This window comes from Podarcis erhardii, assembly GCF_964252035.2.
Source record: "Podarcis erhardii genome assembly, chromosome: 4".
NCBI lineage: Eukaryota > Metazoa > Chordata > Lepidosauria > Squamata > Lacertidae > Podarcis > Podarcis erhardii.
The window spans coordinates 51,747,860-51,766,507 of NC_138508.1; the positions used below are offsets into that span (position 1 = coordinate 51,747,860).

Consider the following 18,648-nt stretch of genomic DNA (forward strand, 5'->3'; position numbering starts at 1 on the left):
CTGAGGCCTTCTTCCCGCAGGGGCGGCGTGAGGGGCTCCGGTGGGGCTGATCCAGCCGCCGCGGCTGGAAAGTTTTTTTTTTTCCTTAAAAAAAAAAAGGCGCGGGGAGGGGAAGCGGCGGGCGCTGCTCCGCCTGCTTTGGCGGGTTAGCGGGGTTTTGCGTTTTGTTTTTTTTGTGACGGAGGCTGAGGTGGCGGCGGCTGGTAAGTCCTGAGGCGCGAGACTTCGGGGCGCGCGGCTGGAAAGGGAGGGCGGGGGAGAAAGGGAAGCGCCTCGCGCTGTATCCGGGGGGGAAGGGGGGGTCTCGTGGCTTCCTCGCTTCTTGTGTTTTGTTTCCGTTTTCTGCCCCGCGCGGCGCGAGCCTCATTTCCGTTCCGAGTTCAAACAACAAGGAGGCGCCGCCGCGGGCGGAAGGGAGAGGAAGGCCTGGGCTGAGGCGGGATGGAGCCCTGCGCGCCTCAAGGGCCTCCTCGCCGCCATCGCCACCGCGGCGGCGCCCTTTCCTTTCCTCCTCTCAAACGGCGGGGCGGGAAAGAGAGACGTCCCCGCTCGCCCTGCTCGTCATCCGCCATGGAAGAGGCCGCCGGAGTCCAAGGCCGCCTTCGCCTCCCTTGGGAAAGAGACGGGCCCGGCGGCGGGAGGAGCCGGCGGACATTTCGGGACCCTTCCCGCCTCCGTGTAACCTGGCGGGGTCATCTCGGCCGTTCGGCCTCCTGTCAAACGTCGGAGGGGTTATTTCAAAGCGAAGGAACATCACAACAACTTCATCCATCTCTCTCTCCATGTGTATCTGAAATGTGTACATGCGACAGCGAGGGTTATTCTGTGCCTTCCTTAAAATGCAAATAAAAGGTACCAGAGATTAGATCAGGAGAGCATGTAGCTCAATTGGTTGGAGCATGATCATGTACGGGACGGCTACATCTTCCTGCATTGCAGGGGGGTGGACCACTAGACTAGAGGATCCTTAGGGTCCCTTCCAACTCTGCGTTTCGAGGATTAGGTCTCTTCATAGATGTTTTGTTACATTAAGTGAAGCAGGCGGTACTGGCACCTGCTGAGATGCAATATTTTTATTTTTGGAACAAATGAAAATATATTGATCAGTGGCTTGTATACGGCTATGAAGTATACAGCATCCCCCCTTACCCCGGTGCAGTTTTGTATGCACTAGTGTATACACACTTCGAAAAGTGTTCCACCAATAAAACAGGAACGTACTTCCCTGTAGGTGTGTTTTAACATTGGGATGTTTTTACTCTTTTTTTAAGCAATACCTTAGTTTGACATCATTATGTTTACTTTGGAACCACGATTATGTGGCTTCAGAAAGAGATGGTCCAGGAACAAATAATCATAGTGTTTTGTTTTTGTTTTCAAGTGGCAATTACAGCAGTGTGCATATCTAGAAACAAATTGCTTACTTTATAAGAATAGCTCTTGCCCCAAAGTGTGAAGGTTTTTACCACTTTAGCTATATTTAAATCATACTGTGATCATTTCCCTAAATCTTGCAGCAACTTATATTAAATGAAATAACATCTTGAAAGTCCTCAGCTTCTTGAAAGTTTTATTTTCCAGTTCTCTTTGGAGAAAGATCCAGCTGTGGCAAGTTAATAATATAAAGTCGAATGATAAATAGTGCATCGCTTCAGTGTTTCAGACAGAAACTGCTTCAAGCTGACTTCTAGACATTACTCATAATTCATAAGTTGCATGTCCTGCCTCTGAATTCAGCAGAGGAATGGAAAGATGAAAGGATATGAATGATTAGCCAGCATTTGAGATTTACAGCAAGTTGAAAAAAGTGTTTTAAAAGAGACATCTGTTTTTTATACTGTATAAGCCTTTTTTTTTAAAAAAAAAAAGATCTGAATCCACAAGCTACCAAACATCAGAATAATTTTAATGACAATGTTATTTTGATATATTAGTGGTCTTAACCATTAGCTCAGCACCCAGTTGAAATCTTTTTTAAAAAATAATATTTATTAAGAGTTTAAAGATTACAAAAAGAAAGAAAAAGAATTAAACAAATCAACATAATAAAATACAAAAACAAAAACAAAAACACTACATAAAACATAGAATTAACAAAACAAAACAAAAACAATTAAAAACACTTCCAATATTTTCAATCTTAGCTTTCATTCACTTGTTTCATTGACTTCCTCACGCCTCCCTTTTTGTATTCCACTTCAATTAACTGTTTCAGCAATTCCTTTCCATCTTCTTCTATTTTCTGTCCTATAATTAATCTTAACATATTCTAACCTTGTTTTTTCCCTTTAATGCATTAACAATCTATCTGTACCTAGTTCCTTATAACATTTCTGCCAAAGCCATATAACTTCATTCCACCATTTTTCTATAGCTCATTAATTTTACAATATTTCTGTAAATAATTTTTAAATTTTTTCCAATCTTCTTCCACCAACTCTTCTCCCTGGTCTCGGATTCTGCCAGTCATTTCCGCCAATTCCATATAGTCCATCAACTTCATCTGCCATTCTTCCTGGGTGGGTACTTCGCGATGAGTATTCTGCCATTCTTCCAATACTTCGCGATGAGTATTCTTGCTGCTGTTGCATACATAAAGAAAGTTCTGTCCTTCTTTGGCACCAATTGGCTGACCATGCCCAGGAGAAAGGCCTCTGGTTTCTTCAGAAAGGTATATTTAAATACCTTTTTCATTTCATTGTAAATCATCTCCCAGAATGTCTTAATCCTTGGGCATGTCCACCAAAGGTGAAAGAATGTACCTTCAGTCTCATTACATTTCCAGCATTTATTTTCGGGCAAATGGTAAATTTTTGCAAGCTTGACTGGTGTCATGTACCACCTGTAAATCATTTTCATTAAATTCTCTCTTAGGGCATTACATGCCGTAAATTTCATACCTCTGGTCCATAACTGTTCCCAGTCAGCCATCATAATGTTATGTCCAACATCTTGTGCCCATTTAATCATAGCAGATTTCACCATTTCATCCTGAGTATTCCATTTCAACAGCAAATTATACATTCTTGACAAATTCTTAATTTTGGGATCTAACAATTCTGTTTCCAATTTTGATTTTTCCACCTGGAAGCCAACTTTTTTATCCAAATTATATGCCTCCATTATTTGGTAATAATGAAGCCAATCTCACACTTTGTTTTTTAATTTTTCAAAACTCTGCAATTTTACCCTGTCTCCATCTTGTTCCAAAATTCCCCAATATTTCGGCCATTTGGCCTCCATATTGAGTATTTTCTGTGCCTTCGCTTCCATTGGTGACAACCATCTTGGGGTTTTATTTTCTAACAAATCTTTATATCTTATCCAAACATTAAACAGTGCTTTCCTAACAATATGGTTTTTGAATGCTTTATGAGCTTTTACCTTATCATATCACAAATATGCATGCGAACCAAATACATTGTTAAAACCTTCTAAATCCAGCACATCCGTGTTTTCAAGAAGCAGCCATTCTTTCAGCCAGCAAAAAGCAGTTTAAGGTCTGGCAGGGCAAATCTACCTCTTTCTTTAGCATCAGTTAAAATCTTAAATTTTATTCTAGGCTTCTTGTCCTGCCAGACAAATCTAGAAATGTCTCTCTGCCACTTCTTGAAACAATCCGTCTTGTCTATGATTTGCAATGTTTGAAACAAGAACAACATTCTTGGCAATACATTCATTTTTATCACAGCAATTCTGCCTAACAATGATAGCTTCAAATTTGACCATATTTCTAAGCCCTTTTTCACTTCAATCCAACATTTTTCATAATTATCCTTAAACAGATTCACATTCTTGGCAGTCTTATTAACCCCTAAATATTTCACTTTCTTGACCAATGTTAATCCTGTCACTTCCTGGAACTTCTCTCTCTCGTTCAGAGTTAAATTTTTCTCTAAAACCTTAGTTTTCATTTTGTTTAACTTAAAACCTGCTACCTGTCCAAATTCTTGAATCAGTTCCAGTACCCTTTTGGTACTAGATTCTGGCTCCTGTAAAGTCAAAACACCCAGTTGAAATCTTGCTCCATATTTATGGCTTTGGATTGTGCCCCAAACCACCTATGCAGAAACCGCACTAGACCAATAGATCGTATTTTCAAGTGAAAAGTAAATGAATAAATAAAGTGTACTTATTTTGAACCTGTTATTTCTATTCGTATGTAATGTGTAAAAACAAACAGACACATTTTATTTTGCAGGTTGCCTCTTGAAACATTTCAGCCATGACTAAAAGAGAAGCAGAAGAACTGATAGAAATAGAAATTGATGGAACAGAGAAACAAGAGTGCACTGAAGAAAGGTATATAATTTGAGTGCACAGGAGTGCATGCATGTATTGCTGTTTTGGGTTTTTTTTGGAGCTGCATTTCAAATTCAGGAAAGAGAGCCAAGTATTTACTGTAAATCCAGTTTAGAGTGTTGCAGTAGAAGAACAGTGGCTAATCTGCTGTTTGTGGGGGCCCGATGTATCCTTCCAAGCAAATTTTTCTGCCCAAACCCCACTGAATTTGGTATCAAAAAGTTAATAAAGACATTTCTGGGAAGGCAAATATTTAAATCCCAGTACCCTGACATTGATGCAAATCACCGCTCCCCAGTCATCAGATTGTTCATTTAACTAGCAGGGAGGAGCAGCAATACCCATCTTGTGCTGATCTGTGGGGGGGTGGGGAAGCATTGTGCATGTTCATGTGAGTGTTGGGTGGCCACCTTCATCACTGGCATGTGGCCCATGGAAGGTTGGCAAAGGGTGAATGCAGCCCTTGGGCTGAATCGGATTAGCCCGCCTGGGATAGAATGTTGCCATAAAGAGGCCACGGAAAATGTCTAGCTGTATTTCAGTAACCCAAAGCTTTTTTCTTATGTTGGGTTCTATACGTTGAAATTCACCCACAGTGGAAAAATTCAAGTTTGTTGAATGTCAGATAACAAGTTGCTGATTGCTTTTTCTCCATTTTCTACTTCCTTTATTTCTGATAGAAACTTTTTCTTCTTTCACCAAAAGAAGCCAAACAAGGAGGAATTTCCATTTGAAAACTCCTGCTCATTTAACATCCTCCATATAATAATAATAATAATAATAATATTTTTTATATACCCCACCCTCCCCAGCCAAGGCCGGGCTCAGAGCGGCTTACAAACAATAATAAAAACAAGAAGAATGATTACAAGTTAAAAACAAAAATAAAATACAACATTAAAATAATGGAACATTAAAATATTAGAATGTAGCCTCATTGCAGGAGGAGAAGGGAAAAAAAATAAAATATGAGATTAAGTCTCAACACTTACTCCACTGAGCTAATTTCTCCACTTGATCAAGGGCCAAAAAATCTAACTCTTGGAAGTCTCTCTGAGCATAAATAATCACAACTTTAAAATCATTTTGTTTCTTTCTTTTTTCCAGCTGTATAGTGATTAGATGTTTTCATTTGGCAGAAACCAAACTGTTTTTTGTTTTTTAAGAAAACATTTACTGCATGCATGTTTCTATAAAAACTGCAAGATAACTGTGCATAATATTTCTGTTTCACAAGCTTGTGGGCAAAGATTGGAGGGGGAAAAGATGGACAGATGCATCTCCCTCCCTACAGTTATACTAACTATATTTTTCTTAAAGGGTATACTACTTTACCTTAAAATACAATTAATTGTAAGTCAGGTTTAGGGGCTTTCAGGTTTAGGGGATTAATGGCTTAATCACTGCCATTATTTTTTGGTCCTTGGCCTGTTTCATTATAACCTGTGGAATCTTTGTGATACATGTCTTGCAGTTCCCTTGATATCTTTCCATTTGTGTATCTTTGTTACATAGCTATTATCTTGATCCCAGTTGTACTCTGCTAAAAAATTAGCAGATTCCTAGGATTTTTTCATTAATTGCATGATTAGTCAGGTAGTACAGTGGTGCCTCGCAAGACGAAAAGAATCCATTCCGCGATTCTCTTCGTCTAGCGGTTTTTTTGTCTTGCGAAGCAAGCCCATTGACGGCTTAGCGGATTAGCGCTATTAGCGGCTTTTAGCGGCTCTTAGCGGCTTAGCGGATCAGCTGATAAGCGGCTTAGCGGCTTAGAAAAAGGGGGGGGAGGGGGAAAAAACCACCGGAACTCACAAGACATTTTTGTCTTGCAAAGCAAGCCCATAGGGAAATTCGTTTTGCGAAGCGCCTCCAAAACGGAAAACCCTTTCGTCTAGTGGGTTTTCCGTCTTGCGAGGCGTTCGTCTTGCGGGGCACCACTGTATTCAGATATGACAATGACCTAGATGTCATTGCAACTTTGCATCAACAATAAGATTCTTCCCACTCCCCATTAAAGTCATGGTTTCTATGTCTCAATGCATTTTCAGTTCAGTGCAAGTTCAGATCGCTACAGAAAAACATACAGAGCAGTTAAGGGAGTTCAAATCCAGCTTCAGATATGTACTCAAAAATTGTTCCATTTTAAAACTTTCCAAATGAGGTTCAGGTCTCTTACTTGAATGTTTAGCACTAGCACATTCTAACAGTAGTTTTTGTTCAAATACAAGACCCCTTTTAAACTCTTTTGTTTCAGCATTGTTGAGCAAACATACACCACTGCAGAATTTGTGAGTCAGGCTATTGATATCAATGAACCAGTTGGAAATCTTAAGAAACTACTGGAACCAAGACTTCAATGTTCTTTGGAAGCACATGAAATCTGCCTACAGGATATACAGGTATAGCAAAAGCATTACAGTTAAAAGTTTTAATATAAAGGATGGCCTATACTGAGTAGGACTCCTTTGATCTTCTGCCTACATTTTCTATTGGTGGTTTTATTCTTGTATATATTTATCAATATTAATTGATTGGAACACATTGCATAGAATATAATTATCTCTCCCAGGGGATGCACATCAGTCAAGAGTAAAACGGACATAGATACGTGGCCACCTTTTCATTTAACTCAACAAAACTTTACCTCTGTATCATATCTAGCATATTTTTCAACAACTGAGACTTTTGTTTAGATCAGAGTTTTTGAGTAAGTAAGTTCTAACCAGATAAACATATTCAAGCTACAATTTGCTCAGGAAAACAAAAGAGATTCAGGTTTATAAGCAAATATGGGAATGCTCAATTATAACAAGTAAGCTGGCCTGCCTTTTAGGTGATACATGCTAGAGGGCAGGGTAGAGCTGCAAAGAGACTGGTTTATCCTAAATTAACTGTTTTGAAAGGCGAGTCCTGTCTTTGCTGTTGAAAACACACAGTCTCTCAGGAGACAAAACTAGCCCCTGCCTGTAAAATAAAACCTTGCAATTTCCCCCCCATATAATTTTATATGGATAATTGCAAAAAATATATATAATGTTAAATAATATGTGTGTTTGAGGAGCAGGAAAGAAACGGCTATCTGGAAACACACAGGCCATATCCTCAGAAATATTAACTGAGTGGTCTAGAACAACAAAGCATGATCAAAGATATTGCAGAGCATACCTCCAATTGTGTTCAATAGGCCTCCCAAAACAAAGGCTATTGCAGTCTGGAGATCATATCTTTGATGCATGTTGAACACTGTGGTTTCAAAAGTGCTGTATGATAAGGGCATGTGATATATCTACATACCATTATGGTGACCTATCAGATGTTGTGTGGGAAGGATTCCATGAGAGAGGAAGGCCACTGAAGACAACCACCTGGAAAATCCCCCCAAGGGTGTTCTCCCATCAACTGTCCTGTCCTGATTGTTGTGAACAAACTCATAATAATAAGTTGACTACCTTTCTTTGAATTTCTATTTATCAAGCTGGATCCAGATCGTAGTCTTTTTGATCAAGGTGTCAAGACAGATGGAACAGTGCAGCTTAGTGTCCAAGTAATATCAAGGCAAGGTAAAAAACTAATTCTGTAGATTTATGGTGTTTCCTGCATCTGGTGGAGATGTATGTTAAAAACAGTACTATTTAGTGGCAGGGTTGGTATGCAGCCCTTGTTATTGACCTACAGTAATAGCTTTTTCTGTTCAAATATTATTTCTTAATGGTTGGATGTAAATATACACATTACAGCTTAGTTATTGTGAACTTACTACACAGGGTAAACTTTCATAGTAATACATGTCAGTGAGCAGGTAAGAATGATTAATCTGGAAAATTGGTTTCCTTTTAGTGATTTGAAGGACTTTGTGGACTTGCAAATGCTTTTGCACAGCTTATTGATTATATAGAAGTTGATGCTTAAACCTGCATATGATTTTTTAAATGATGAAACTATAAGGTCAAAGTCGATATTGGGAGCTAGTGGGTAGAAAATGAGACAAAGTAAAAGTTGGTGAGCTGGGAATTCAGAGTTTGTATTTCACAAAATATTAATGAACAGCATTTTTTAGAATTTTAAATCTTAAAAGTGATGACACAGTATTGGAATGAAGCCTTTAAAATTGAAGTTAAAATGCCATTTATAAAGATTTAATTTTTAAGAGGGCTCTGAAATAAAATTATTTGCTCACTGGTTAATGTATGATTGCTGTTGTTTATTAATTGCCTTCTACATATGTCCAAGGCAATGTGCAAAATATAATAAAAACAGGACTGTATAGTTTTCTCAATTCTCTTTCTCTGTACAGGAATAGAACCAAAGTTAAACATCCTTGAAATTGTAAAGCCAGTAGAAACTGTTGAGGTCGTGATTGATCCAGATGCCCACCATACGGAAACTGAGGCACACCTTGTTGAAGAAGCTCAAGTGATAACACTGGATGGAACGAAACATATTACCACCATCTCTGATGAAACATCTGAACAAGTAACTCGTTGGGCTGCAGCATTAGAAGGCTACCGAAAAGAGCAGGAACGTCTAGGAATACCCTATGGTAATAAATTATATACAATGGCACATGTATATTTTTGTGGTTCATTTCTCTGTCTCCCCTCCATTTGCAGATAGTTCTGCTTAGATGTTTGATTTGTAATAATGACAAAGTGATGTTGAATAAATATGGTGCACATTCAGTTTCTACTGTGAACATTTCATGTTGTCAGTTCAGCATCATTGCCAAGGGAATGCTGTATAAGCAGGGGGAATTCATAACCTCTTGTGCTGAGGTTTACATTTTCTCTGATGTATGCAGTAGTTCAGGGAGGGGGGATAAGCTGTGAAAATATAATTATTTTCTAATTGTCAAACTGTAGTAGCTAAACATTTCTTTGAGAGATTGGTTTGGACCTTGTGATCATCATCTGAGGCCCTTCTTTGTGTGCCTCCTCCATGAGAGGTCTGGAGGGTCAGAAAACAAGAGTGGACCTTTTCTGCCATGGCTCCTTATTTGTGGAATGCTCTCCCCAGGGAGGCTTGCCTGGCACCTTCATTACATATCTTTAGGCACCAGGTGAAAACACTTTTCTATAACCAGATGTTTAGCTGATTAACATTCTATGGCCTTTTAAATGTTTGTGGGAGCAGTGTTATTGCTTTGTTTTTGGTTGATTTGTATTTTGTGTTCTCATTTTTATGTTGTGAACTGCCCTGTGATCTTCAGGTGAATGGTGGCGTACAAATTTAGTAATCAATCAATCAATCAATCAATCAATCAATCACTGAAGCACTGGATAGTTCATGTCATTCAGTGTAGACAGCACTAGTAGAGAGCTGGATTGACTTGGCGGTCTGGTTCAGATGTAACACTAAATCTTAGTTAACCATTACAAGGATAAGCAAGTGAGCCTTGGGGTTGTTTACTCTCCTTTCTTCCTGTATATAGAAGGAGAGGAAGTTTGAAAGTTTAATGTCACTATTTAGAGTTTAACATTACCTCTGAATATGTGATATAGTAGTTTATTCCAATGACACCTAGTTCAGACATACCAGGATCACACGGGCTTCAGATCCTGGTGTGTTGACCAACTGTAGATAGAATAAAATATATTTTCGTATATTTGGACATAAAGAGGAATGGCAATTTGTTCAAAACCATGCCAAGAAGCTTTACATTTCCCTCCTTTCGCATGGAAAGGGGAGACTGAAGCAGTCGGAAGCGCTTTGTTGTGACATCTGAAGTTAGCAGCTATCAGTCATTTCCATAAATTTATATGTTCAACATAATGATGTAGTCATGGATCTTTGAAAAAAGACTACACAAGTCCATGAGTTACCACTATGTCTCTGAAAATGGTTGTCATAATAAAGCTATTTTCTGAAAACTTGATGCTTAGTTAAGTATAGATCTGAAAGTAGTTGGAAAGTAAGATTTTCATAGATAATATATCAGAATTTCTTTTCTTTATTATTGCTTCAGCTGCATGAACCTGCCATCCGTTGGGCTTTTATGTTCATTTTAAGAATACTTTGTTTGAATGTATGCTGATGATGGTCTAACATAGCCTGTTGCAACATTGGGAAAAATAAGTAGAATATTTCTCTTCTTTCCTAGATCCAGTACAGTGGTCAACTGACCAGGTACTGCACTGGGTAGTATGGGTGATGAAGGAGTTCAGCATGACAGACATAGATCTCAATACTCTTAGCATTCCTGGGAGAGAGTTGTGCAGCCTCAGTCAAGAGGACTTCTTCCAGAGGGTCCCTCGGGGAGAAATCCTTTGGAGCCACCTGGAACTTCTTCGAAAATGTATGTGAGTTTTCTCAACAAGTATCTTGTTTGATTTTTTAAAATAAAAGTTTTTAAATACAGTGGTACCTCGGGTTACATACGCTTCAGGTTACAGACTCCGCTAACCCAGAAATAGTGCTTCAGGTTAAGAACTTTGCTTCAGGATGAGAACAGAAATTGTGCTCTGGCGGCACAGCAGCAACAGGAGGCCCCATTAGCTAAAGTGGTGGTTCAGGTTAAGAACAGTTTCAGGTTAAGTACGGACCTCCGGCACAAATTAAATACTTAACCTGAGGTACCACTGTAAAAAGTCTACGTCATGGCAGTCCTAGTTACCAAGTAATGTATGCATTCAGTCACTATGACTTAAAATGCTACAGACACTTTAGGGCTCTGTACACATAGCACAATTCAAATTGTAAGGGTTCTGTATGTATCAGCTTCTAGACACAGATAATTTAAACACTATAGTAGTTTAGTTTTCTCAAGATGCAAGTATTCTTAGCATCAGGAGAAGAGTTACTGATAATTTAAAGTAAGATTTAAATCATTCTTCAATCTCTATTAGAATCTAAGTGCTTCTATACTTCCTACCCCTCTTTTAGTTAAAAATATATATGAGGCAACAGAAGGTAATTACTTAAAACTACCAGATATGAAAGAAATGTGAAATGCAGAATTGCCTATAAATCTAATAACATTATAAATTTTATAGATGTGTATTTCTTTTTTCCTTTCCCTGCATGGCCTTTAGACTTCAAGCATGTTCCTAATTCTTATATTCTTTATAAAATTAGCACTTTCCTTTGTCCTTTCCTCATTTTTTCAAGTGAAAATGTTGCCAAAGTTTAGTATTTAATATTTTTCTTGTGTATCCAGATGTGCTGGCTAGTCAAGAACACTCTGGAGAAATAGCTACAGTTACTATTGATCAACGTAAGTTGTCATTCTGTGATATTTTTTTAAAATAAATAGTATTTTCAACAGAGTCGTATCATAGGCTATATAAAAATGCTTGAACTTGGAAGCTGATCTTTAACCTTTTAAAAACAGAATCAAATTGAAATTAAGAACATTTGTCTCTAATGGTGCATTCGCACTGGCACCTGACCAGTGAACCAGGAGGTCTTTTGCGAGGTGTATTCCCATTGCTGTGGGGCTTTAATATTGAGCAGTAGTTCAATATTAAATTATTCCTGGATTATCTAGCACCAGCTTACTGGCATTTCTCATGGGATTCTTTAAAAAGAGAGTGCAAACAATTTGGGAGTAGAGAGTAACTAATAAGGTCTGTCCTCCTGGGCAGAGTGAGTTTGGAAAGGTTATTATTTCTATGGTGCTTTCACCCACAGTTCTTTACTTTTATTGGGAAAGACTTTGGATAGTTGTTATTTTCTTCTTAGTTTGGGAGCAAATAAAGAGCAACAAAAGTTTTATTGAAGTGGCACTACAAAAGGTACAAAGCGTCAGTATGAAGCTCACCTGTTTGCTTCTCTTGGCTAGTAGAAGCAGAATACAGTCGTATCTTGGTTGTCGAACGCCTTGTGACTTGAACGTTTTGGCTCCCGAACGCTGCCGACCCGGAAGTGAGTGTTCTGGATTGCAAATGTTCTTTGGAACCTGAACATCCGATGCGGCTTCCGCAGCCAATCGCAAGTGATGCATTGGTTTTCAAACGTTTTCAGAAGTTGAACGGACTTCTGGAACGGATTCTGTTCGAGAACCAAGGTGTGACTGTACATGCAAAATCAGAAGGTATTTGCATAAATTAGAGTAGTCAGGAAATTTGGGGTAACATTGATGCACACTTCAGATTTGTGGTGGCAGAGCCCTCAAGCTTTTCAATAAAAATATAAAAATGATAGTATAGACTGGGGTGGGGAATAGGATTTGGCTGGCAGGTGAGATGCTATGCTCCCTCATCCTCCACAGGACACTTTGACAGGTAACTTGGGCTGACTGCTATCACATCACCTGACATCAACATGATATCAGGTGACCCTATTTCAAAGGAAAGAATCAGGAGCACGCTCTTAAGAGTGCCTGCATGGAGGCTCAGTGGTCTGCAGAAAGAACCAGAATTTTTAGGAATACTCTATGGTAATAAATTACATGCTGTGGCACCTATATATATCTTTGTAGTTATCTCCTCCCTCCAAATAGACTTGAACTCAAGCTGGGTTGCAGAGGATGATACCTGCTGAAATAAGCTTTCTTATTGATACTGTCTTAACTCCATTTGGGATAAGCTGGAACCTGCAGACTCTTTGAGTACCCCTTATCCCAGCAGGGTTCTCAGTCAGTGCTGATTGGCACCAACTGCAAACTTAGATTTTGTATGAGGCAGGTGGCCATGACTTTGGTATACCAGCCTTATGGGCCCAATAACGAACCTAGGTGGGCCTGATTTGGCCCATGAGTCAAAGGTTCCCCCTCTACAGACTAGTTGACAAGCCGTCACTACTTCACAACTCAGAAATTCATTTTGTGTGTAATACAAACTCTTTAATTATACAGAGGTTGGTTTCCCTAGTTATGCAGACCAACTGAAAGATTTGCTGTGCCAAAAATCACTGTTTCTGATGCAGCATTGTAACTAATAATAATAAAAAATGAAAATACTTTGGTGTTCCAGACATATTTCTGTAGGGAACTAACTCTATCACAAATGTTTATTTCCAAGTGCCAGGCAATGACACCATTTTTCAGATGACTTATTGATAATGCTGTTGGACGTTATCTGGTCTTTGGTTATAGAAGGGCTGAATAAAGCTGTTTGTATACTCTTCAGAGAAAATATTAAAACTATTCTATCTCCAGTTCAATATCCCTTCATCTGTATAGTGCAGATTACTGGAGCTAAAGTTTAAGAAAATGATCTCATAATGTAAATTCACCAGCATTTGTAATATTTTATTACATGTTCCTCTGTTGTTTAACTAGCTCATATGATTATATTCCATGTCAAATGTCTATAATATCTTGGGCTGTTCTTGTGTCTTGGTGTCTGACATGGGAATTTCTGCTTATGCATCTAATACCCATTTTTAATCTTATGTTTTCTCTGTAGCTGTGCAGATTATTCCAGCATCTGTACAGCCCGCTACTCCAACCACTATTAAAGTCATCAACAGCAGTGCAAAGACAGCAAAAGTGCAGAGAGCACCAAGGATTTCTGGAGAAGATAGAAGTTCACCTGGGAACAGAACAGGTATTTTCTTTTAACTAAAACCAAAAGATTTTAAGTATCCATATAGTATGAATACTCCAGTCCATAGAGAGACTGTAGAATTTGTTAGTATCTTAGAAGAACAAAGGTCAGTTTTATTTGAATGAGCAAAGTTCCTATTTCTTAAAATAATTTATCTCAACCTGAAGTCTCTTGGAGGGAGAAGAACCATCAAGACAGAAAAAATAATGATTTCATAGCTGGTAGATAAAATACTGCCCAACTTGTGCAACAGAGAGAATAGACACAACAAAAATAGATTTTAAAATTTACATTAATGAAAGATACAAACTCCATAAAGCTATTTTTTAAAAAAGGTTGGGATATGAGGTTTTTAATACACCAGTGTATTGATTGCAGATTTGCTTCAGGTTAAGGGTAATTTTTCTACAATAGTAGGGTAATAGGACCCATTAAAATGGAACACAATGTAAGCAAGCTTTCAAGTTATTATCAGTCAGGATATTTACTTTATTCTTGAATACATTTTATGTTTAATTTCTTACCCCAAGGAGTTTAGCTTACTGGAAAGCTTATTCACTTAAAACATTTTAGTCTATTTCACAAGTGAGGCTCATAATAAGATGAAAAACATGGTTTTACATTTGCATTTTAACCATTTCATTCTCAATAGGAAACAATGGCCAGATCCAACTCTGGCAATTTTTGCTTGAGCTTCTGACTGACAAAGATGCTCGAGACTGCATTTCATGGGTTGGCGATGAAGGAGAGTTCAAACTAAATCAACCCGAGCTAGTTGCACAAAAATGGGGACAACGTAAAAATAAACCTACTATGAACTATGAGAAACTCAGCCGTGCTTTACGGTAAGTTAAGAACATAAGAACTGCTTATACTGGATCAGATCAGGGTCTGATTCTAACAGTAACCCCCAGTTGCCCATGGAACTTCAGAAACAGAGCATGAAGGTGATGGCTTTCCTGTTGTTTGTCCCTGGCATGTGGTATTCTAAGGTACACTGCTTTTGAATATTCTGGTTCTATTTACATTCCATGAATTTTCTAATTCCCTTTTAAGCTTTAATGGCCATATCCACATCCTGTGGTAGCGAATTCTTTACGTTAACTATGCATTATGTGAAGAAGTACTTCCTTTGGTCTGTCATAAGTCCAGTGTCAATTTATGAAGAATAATTAATTAATTAAATTGAATACTGCTCATCATATTGATTTAGACAATACTTTAAAGTGGCTTCCCCTTCTGAATGTGTGGACTTCAGTGAACTATTAACTTTAATTAACTGCATGCTGTCACATATATTAACTGTGCTTTATAGCCAGCTAAATACTCTAGGAAAGTCAGCTGAAGGCAAAATTTAACTATTGGCATCTATTCAGTGTAATAAGGCTATATGTCTAGATGTTGAAAATTTAACTAAACCCATAATCCCTCAGCTTCCAATGGTGAATACACATTATTATTTTCCACAAAACTATAATGACAATGTACATGCAGCCCATCTCCTGAATGTGTTCCATGTTGTCCTATCACAAGCATGGTGATTCTGTTGTGCATTCAGTGGTGTTGAACTCCACAAGACCCAGTTTCATGCATAAAGCAGTGGCAAAGTAGATTCTTTCTGCTGCATAGGTTAAATTGAGCAAACAAATATGCAAGGCTGCATATATCAGAAGACTCATTTGCACTGACTGTTGGTTTCTCTAAGTGATAAGACAGTAGGCTCAAGTGTCCATCTGAAGCCTCCATGCAGATAGACATTCTCAAACAGTTGAGGCTGCACTGTAATTCAGGGCCTACAAAAGGAAATAAGTTTGTGATGGTCTGCAAAGTCATCCTTACATTTTGCCACCTTCGAGATCTTGTTAGATGTGAGGCAAGGGGCATGCTTTAAGTTAGAAAGGCAGCTTATTTTTCCCTTTATCAAATTTTATAGTTATCATCCGTGTTAGTTATCATCAGTTACTTTTTCAAGGAATTTTTGTTCCCTTTTTTCTAAATGAAGGTATTACTACGATGGAGACATGATCTGCAAAGTGCAAGGCAAGAGGTTTGTATACAAATTTGTCTGTGACTTGAAGACTCTCATTGGGTACAGCGCAGCAGAGTTGAACCGGTTGGTCACGGAGTGTGAACAAAAGAAACTGGCAAAGATGCAACTCCATGGTATTGCACAACCCGTCACAGCAGTTGCACTGGCTACGGCATCTCTGCAAACAGAAAAAGATAACTGAGTACCAGGACCTAAAAGCTTGGGAGCATGAGGCCTTTCTTGTATATTGAGCAGTTTCTGGTCCTAAAATGGGAGCTACTTCATTCCTTGGCAGTTCAATACGATGCATGGTTTTTCTACGGAGAACTGAGACTCCCATAAATTTGGATCTTTTTCACGTAAAGGTATATATTTCATGTATGTTAAAGGCACTCCAGATTCTTCAGCATGAAGACAGACATGATGTGACAAGTTGCTGGATCGGTAAGAGAGCTCAAAATTGGTTGGTGCCATGTTATGCCATACTCACAATTTGTCCAGTGTTTCGAGAAATTGAAGCATATTTACACGGTGTAAACCTGTCAATATTTTGAATTTAGTTTTCTGCACTTCCATTTCTAAGCTACCAAATTAAAAGCAATGCATTTCCAGAGGTAAGGCAGCTACTCTTAACCATGCTCATTATCTAAGCATGTTAGGCTGTAAAAAACACACCGAAAAGTACCATGCTCCTAAGATGATTTCTCATCGCAAAAGAAGTGTACTATAGGCAGAATTGGGAGATCACTGCTGAAGAGAAATCAAAATTTAAGTCCAGCAAGGTCAAAAACCAATTATGAGTATTTTGATAAAATATGTAGATAACGTGTATTTGAGGGAAAGTGCTTAACTATCTTGAGAGACATTGCTAAGCTTAATGTCTGGCACAAAAAAGTTTTCCACATTTTTCCTATTACGAGATTAAAAACTTGAAATGCTGTCTCTCATCCAAAGAATAGGTTTTGCTTTGTTTTAATCTACACTGCAGAGTATATCAGCTGATTCTGCTTATACTTGCAGTGTAGCTGACTTTGATTTGAAGACTTAAGTTAATCACAGAGAGAAGCCCCTACCTGTTGAGAAATAAAATGTAATCTGCAGGTAAATTGATAAGAAAAGAAGTTTGACTTCTCAATGTTATATAGACCTCTGTATTAAGATACCGAAAAATGCAGTTTTCTTTAAATTACTTAAATTTCCAAGCTGTTGTTATGATGCTTTGGAAAGAAAAGGGTGTGTATCACTCATAGTTAATTAATTTGATTACATTTTTTAAAAGATAACCAAATTAAATCTAGATGAGCTTATGCTATTTTTCTTCGTCTTCCCTTTGTTTGGTATAAATATCCCTTTGTTCTGAATGTAGGCTTTTTGTTGAATCATCACAATTAGAAGAACAAACTTGTTTAAAGTTGTGGTTTCACTTAACAATCAGTGAAAGTGCAGATGTTAAACAGGGCCTTCATCTGTAAGAGCAAATCACTCACGAGCTGAAAAATAGGCTTACAGTAAAAAGCACTGAACATAAAATGTAGCTTAGTCTTGGGAATGTAAGATTGTAGCTGTAGTTACAGCTCGACTCATTTGCTTATTTTCAGACTGCTTAGAAACGTAGAAGATATTCTGGTATTTAAACATCATTAGGCAAAGAAAGTGTTTAAACCTTTGGGTGACATTTAATGTTTCTGATGGCCGGTTAAGTCCATTGACTCCAGTGGGACTTGTATTTAACATTACAGGATTGCAGTTTAAGTTACACTAATATTTTATGCTGTTAGTCAAGCTGGTTAAGAATATGTTTTCTCTCAAAAAACCCACTTTAATCATATATCAAGACTTTGAACTCTCCTATGCATCACTGGAGCCATTAGTCCATAGCTGGGGTGGGAAGGGGAGGGGAGAGAAGCTGCATTCCTAAAAATAAGGGTTTGGACATTTTATGTAGTGCTAAGGAAGACAAGCAACATAACTTACATTACTAGTTCATATGCATCTCTTTAAGATGTGTTTGAAGTGTACAGGCATCTAATTTTTCCCTGTAAAAGAAGGCCGCCGGTAAACCTTGGGATAGACAAGGGTGACCACAAATTACATATATTAATGCTGTCATAAATATACTCTCAGCTATGCACATAATTGCACATAACAGAATAAGCCATATTAGTAAACATGGCACATGGCCTTTTATTATATATACATTGGATTTGTTTTCTGAATTTTAAAATTTCATTATACTTCCTTTGTAAGTTTGCTGCACTTCTTGTAATATTTCCCCCATGTATAGAGTACTGATGTGTTTTAAAAACAGTACATACGTGTCAGATTTATTGTGGGGACAATCTGTGACTAATCGAGGTCTTCAGTAAGGTATGGATTATTGTATGTCAAATAGCATTGTGTGGCTGTCAGAAGAAAAATATAGAAGGTATATTCCCAATTTTTTGTAAAATGGAGGGGGTTTTGCATACATTTTTACTCTTTAAGGACACATATTCTGCTAATTATGTATTTCTTTTGTGTTGAATTTTACATAAAACAATTATTTTCTATTTTTACTCTAAAATATTTGTGCATAAAATTGTCAATATAGTAAAGTAAGAAAATAAAATTTTACACAACAAAAAGGTTTTGTCTTCTGTACATTCACAAAGTGTATATAACTTTTTGCAGTGTTTTCTTAGTAAATTTAGTAGATGTGACATGTAGTAGAAAAGGAAGAGAGAATGCAAATGATAAAAAATATCATTACTCCAGCATTTCTGCAGTTTGTTCATCTCTTAAATTCATTGGTAGACATTTTGCTTGATTGCAAAACAAATGTCAAGCTGTACA

General features: G+C 37.9%; 1 protein-coding gene across 5 annotated transcripts; it reads left to right on the forward strand.

Annotated features, from left to right (window-relative positions):
• The first annotated feature begins 53 nt into the window (after positions 1-53).
• On the forward strand, positions 54-18,440 carry GABPA (GA binding protein transcription factor subunit alpha). 5 transcript variants are annotated; one of them, XM_081859426.1, is made up of 10 exons: positions 54-203; positions 4,202-4,302; positions 6,557-6,701; positions 7,778-7,862; positions 8,597-8,842; positions 10,400-10,594; positions 11,456-11,512; positions 13,647-13,787; positions 14,440-14,632; positions 15,790-18,440. In XM_081859426.1, exons 2-10 carry the CDS (start codon positions 4,226-4,228, stop codon positions 16,016-16,018), a joined length of 1,368 nt encoding a protein of 455 aa, XP_081715552.1. In that variant the 5' UTR covers positions 54-203; positions 4,202-4,225; the 3' UTR covers positions 16,019-18,440. The 5 variants fall into 5 exon arrangements, with proteins under 5 accessions (XP_081715552.1, XP_081715556.1, XP_081715553.1 ...); XM_081859427.1 differs by lacking the exon at positions 54-203 and adding an exon at positions 679-852; XM_081859428.1 differs by lacking the exon at positions 54-203 and adding an exon at positions 679-825.
• Positions 18,441-18,648: the final 208 nt, after the last annotated feature.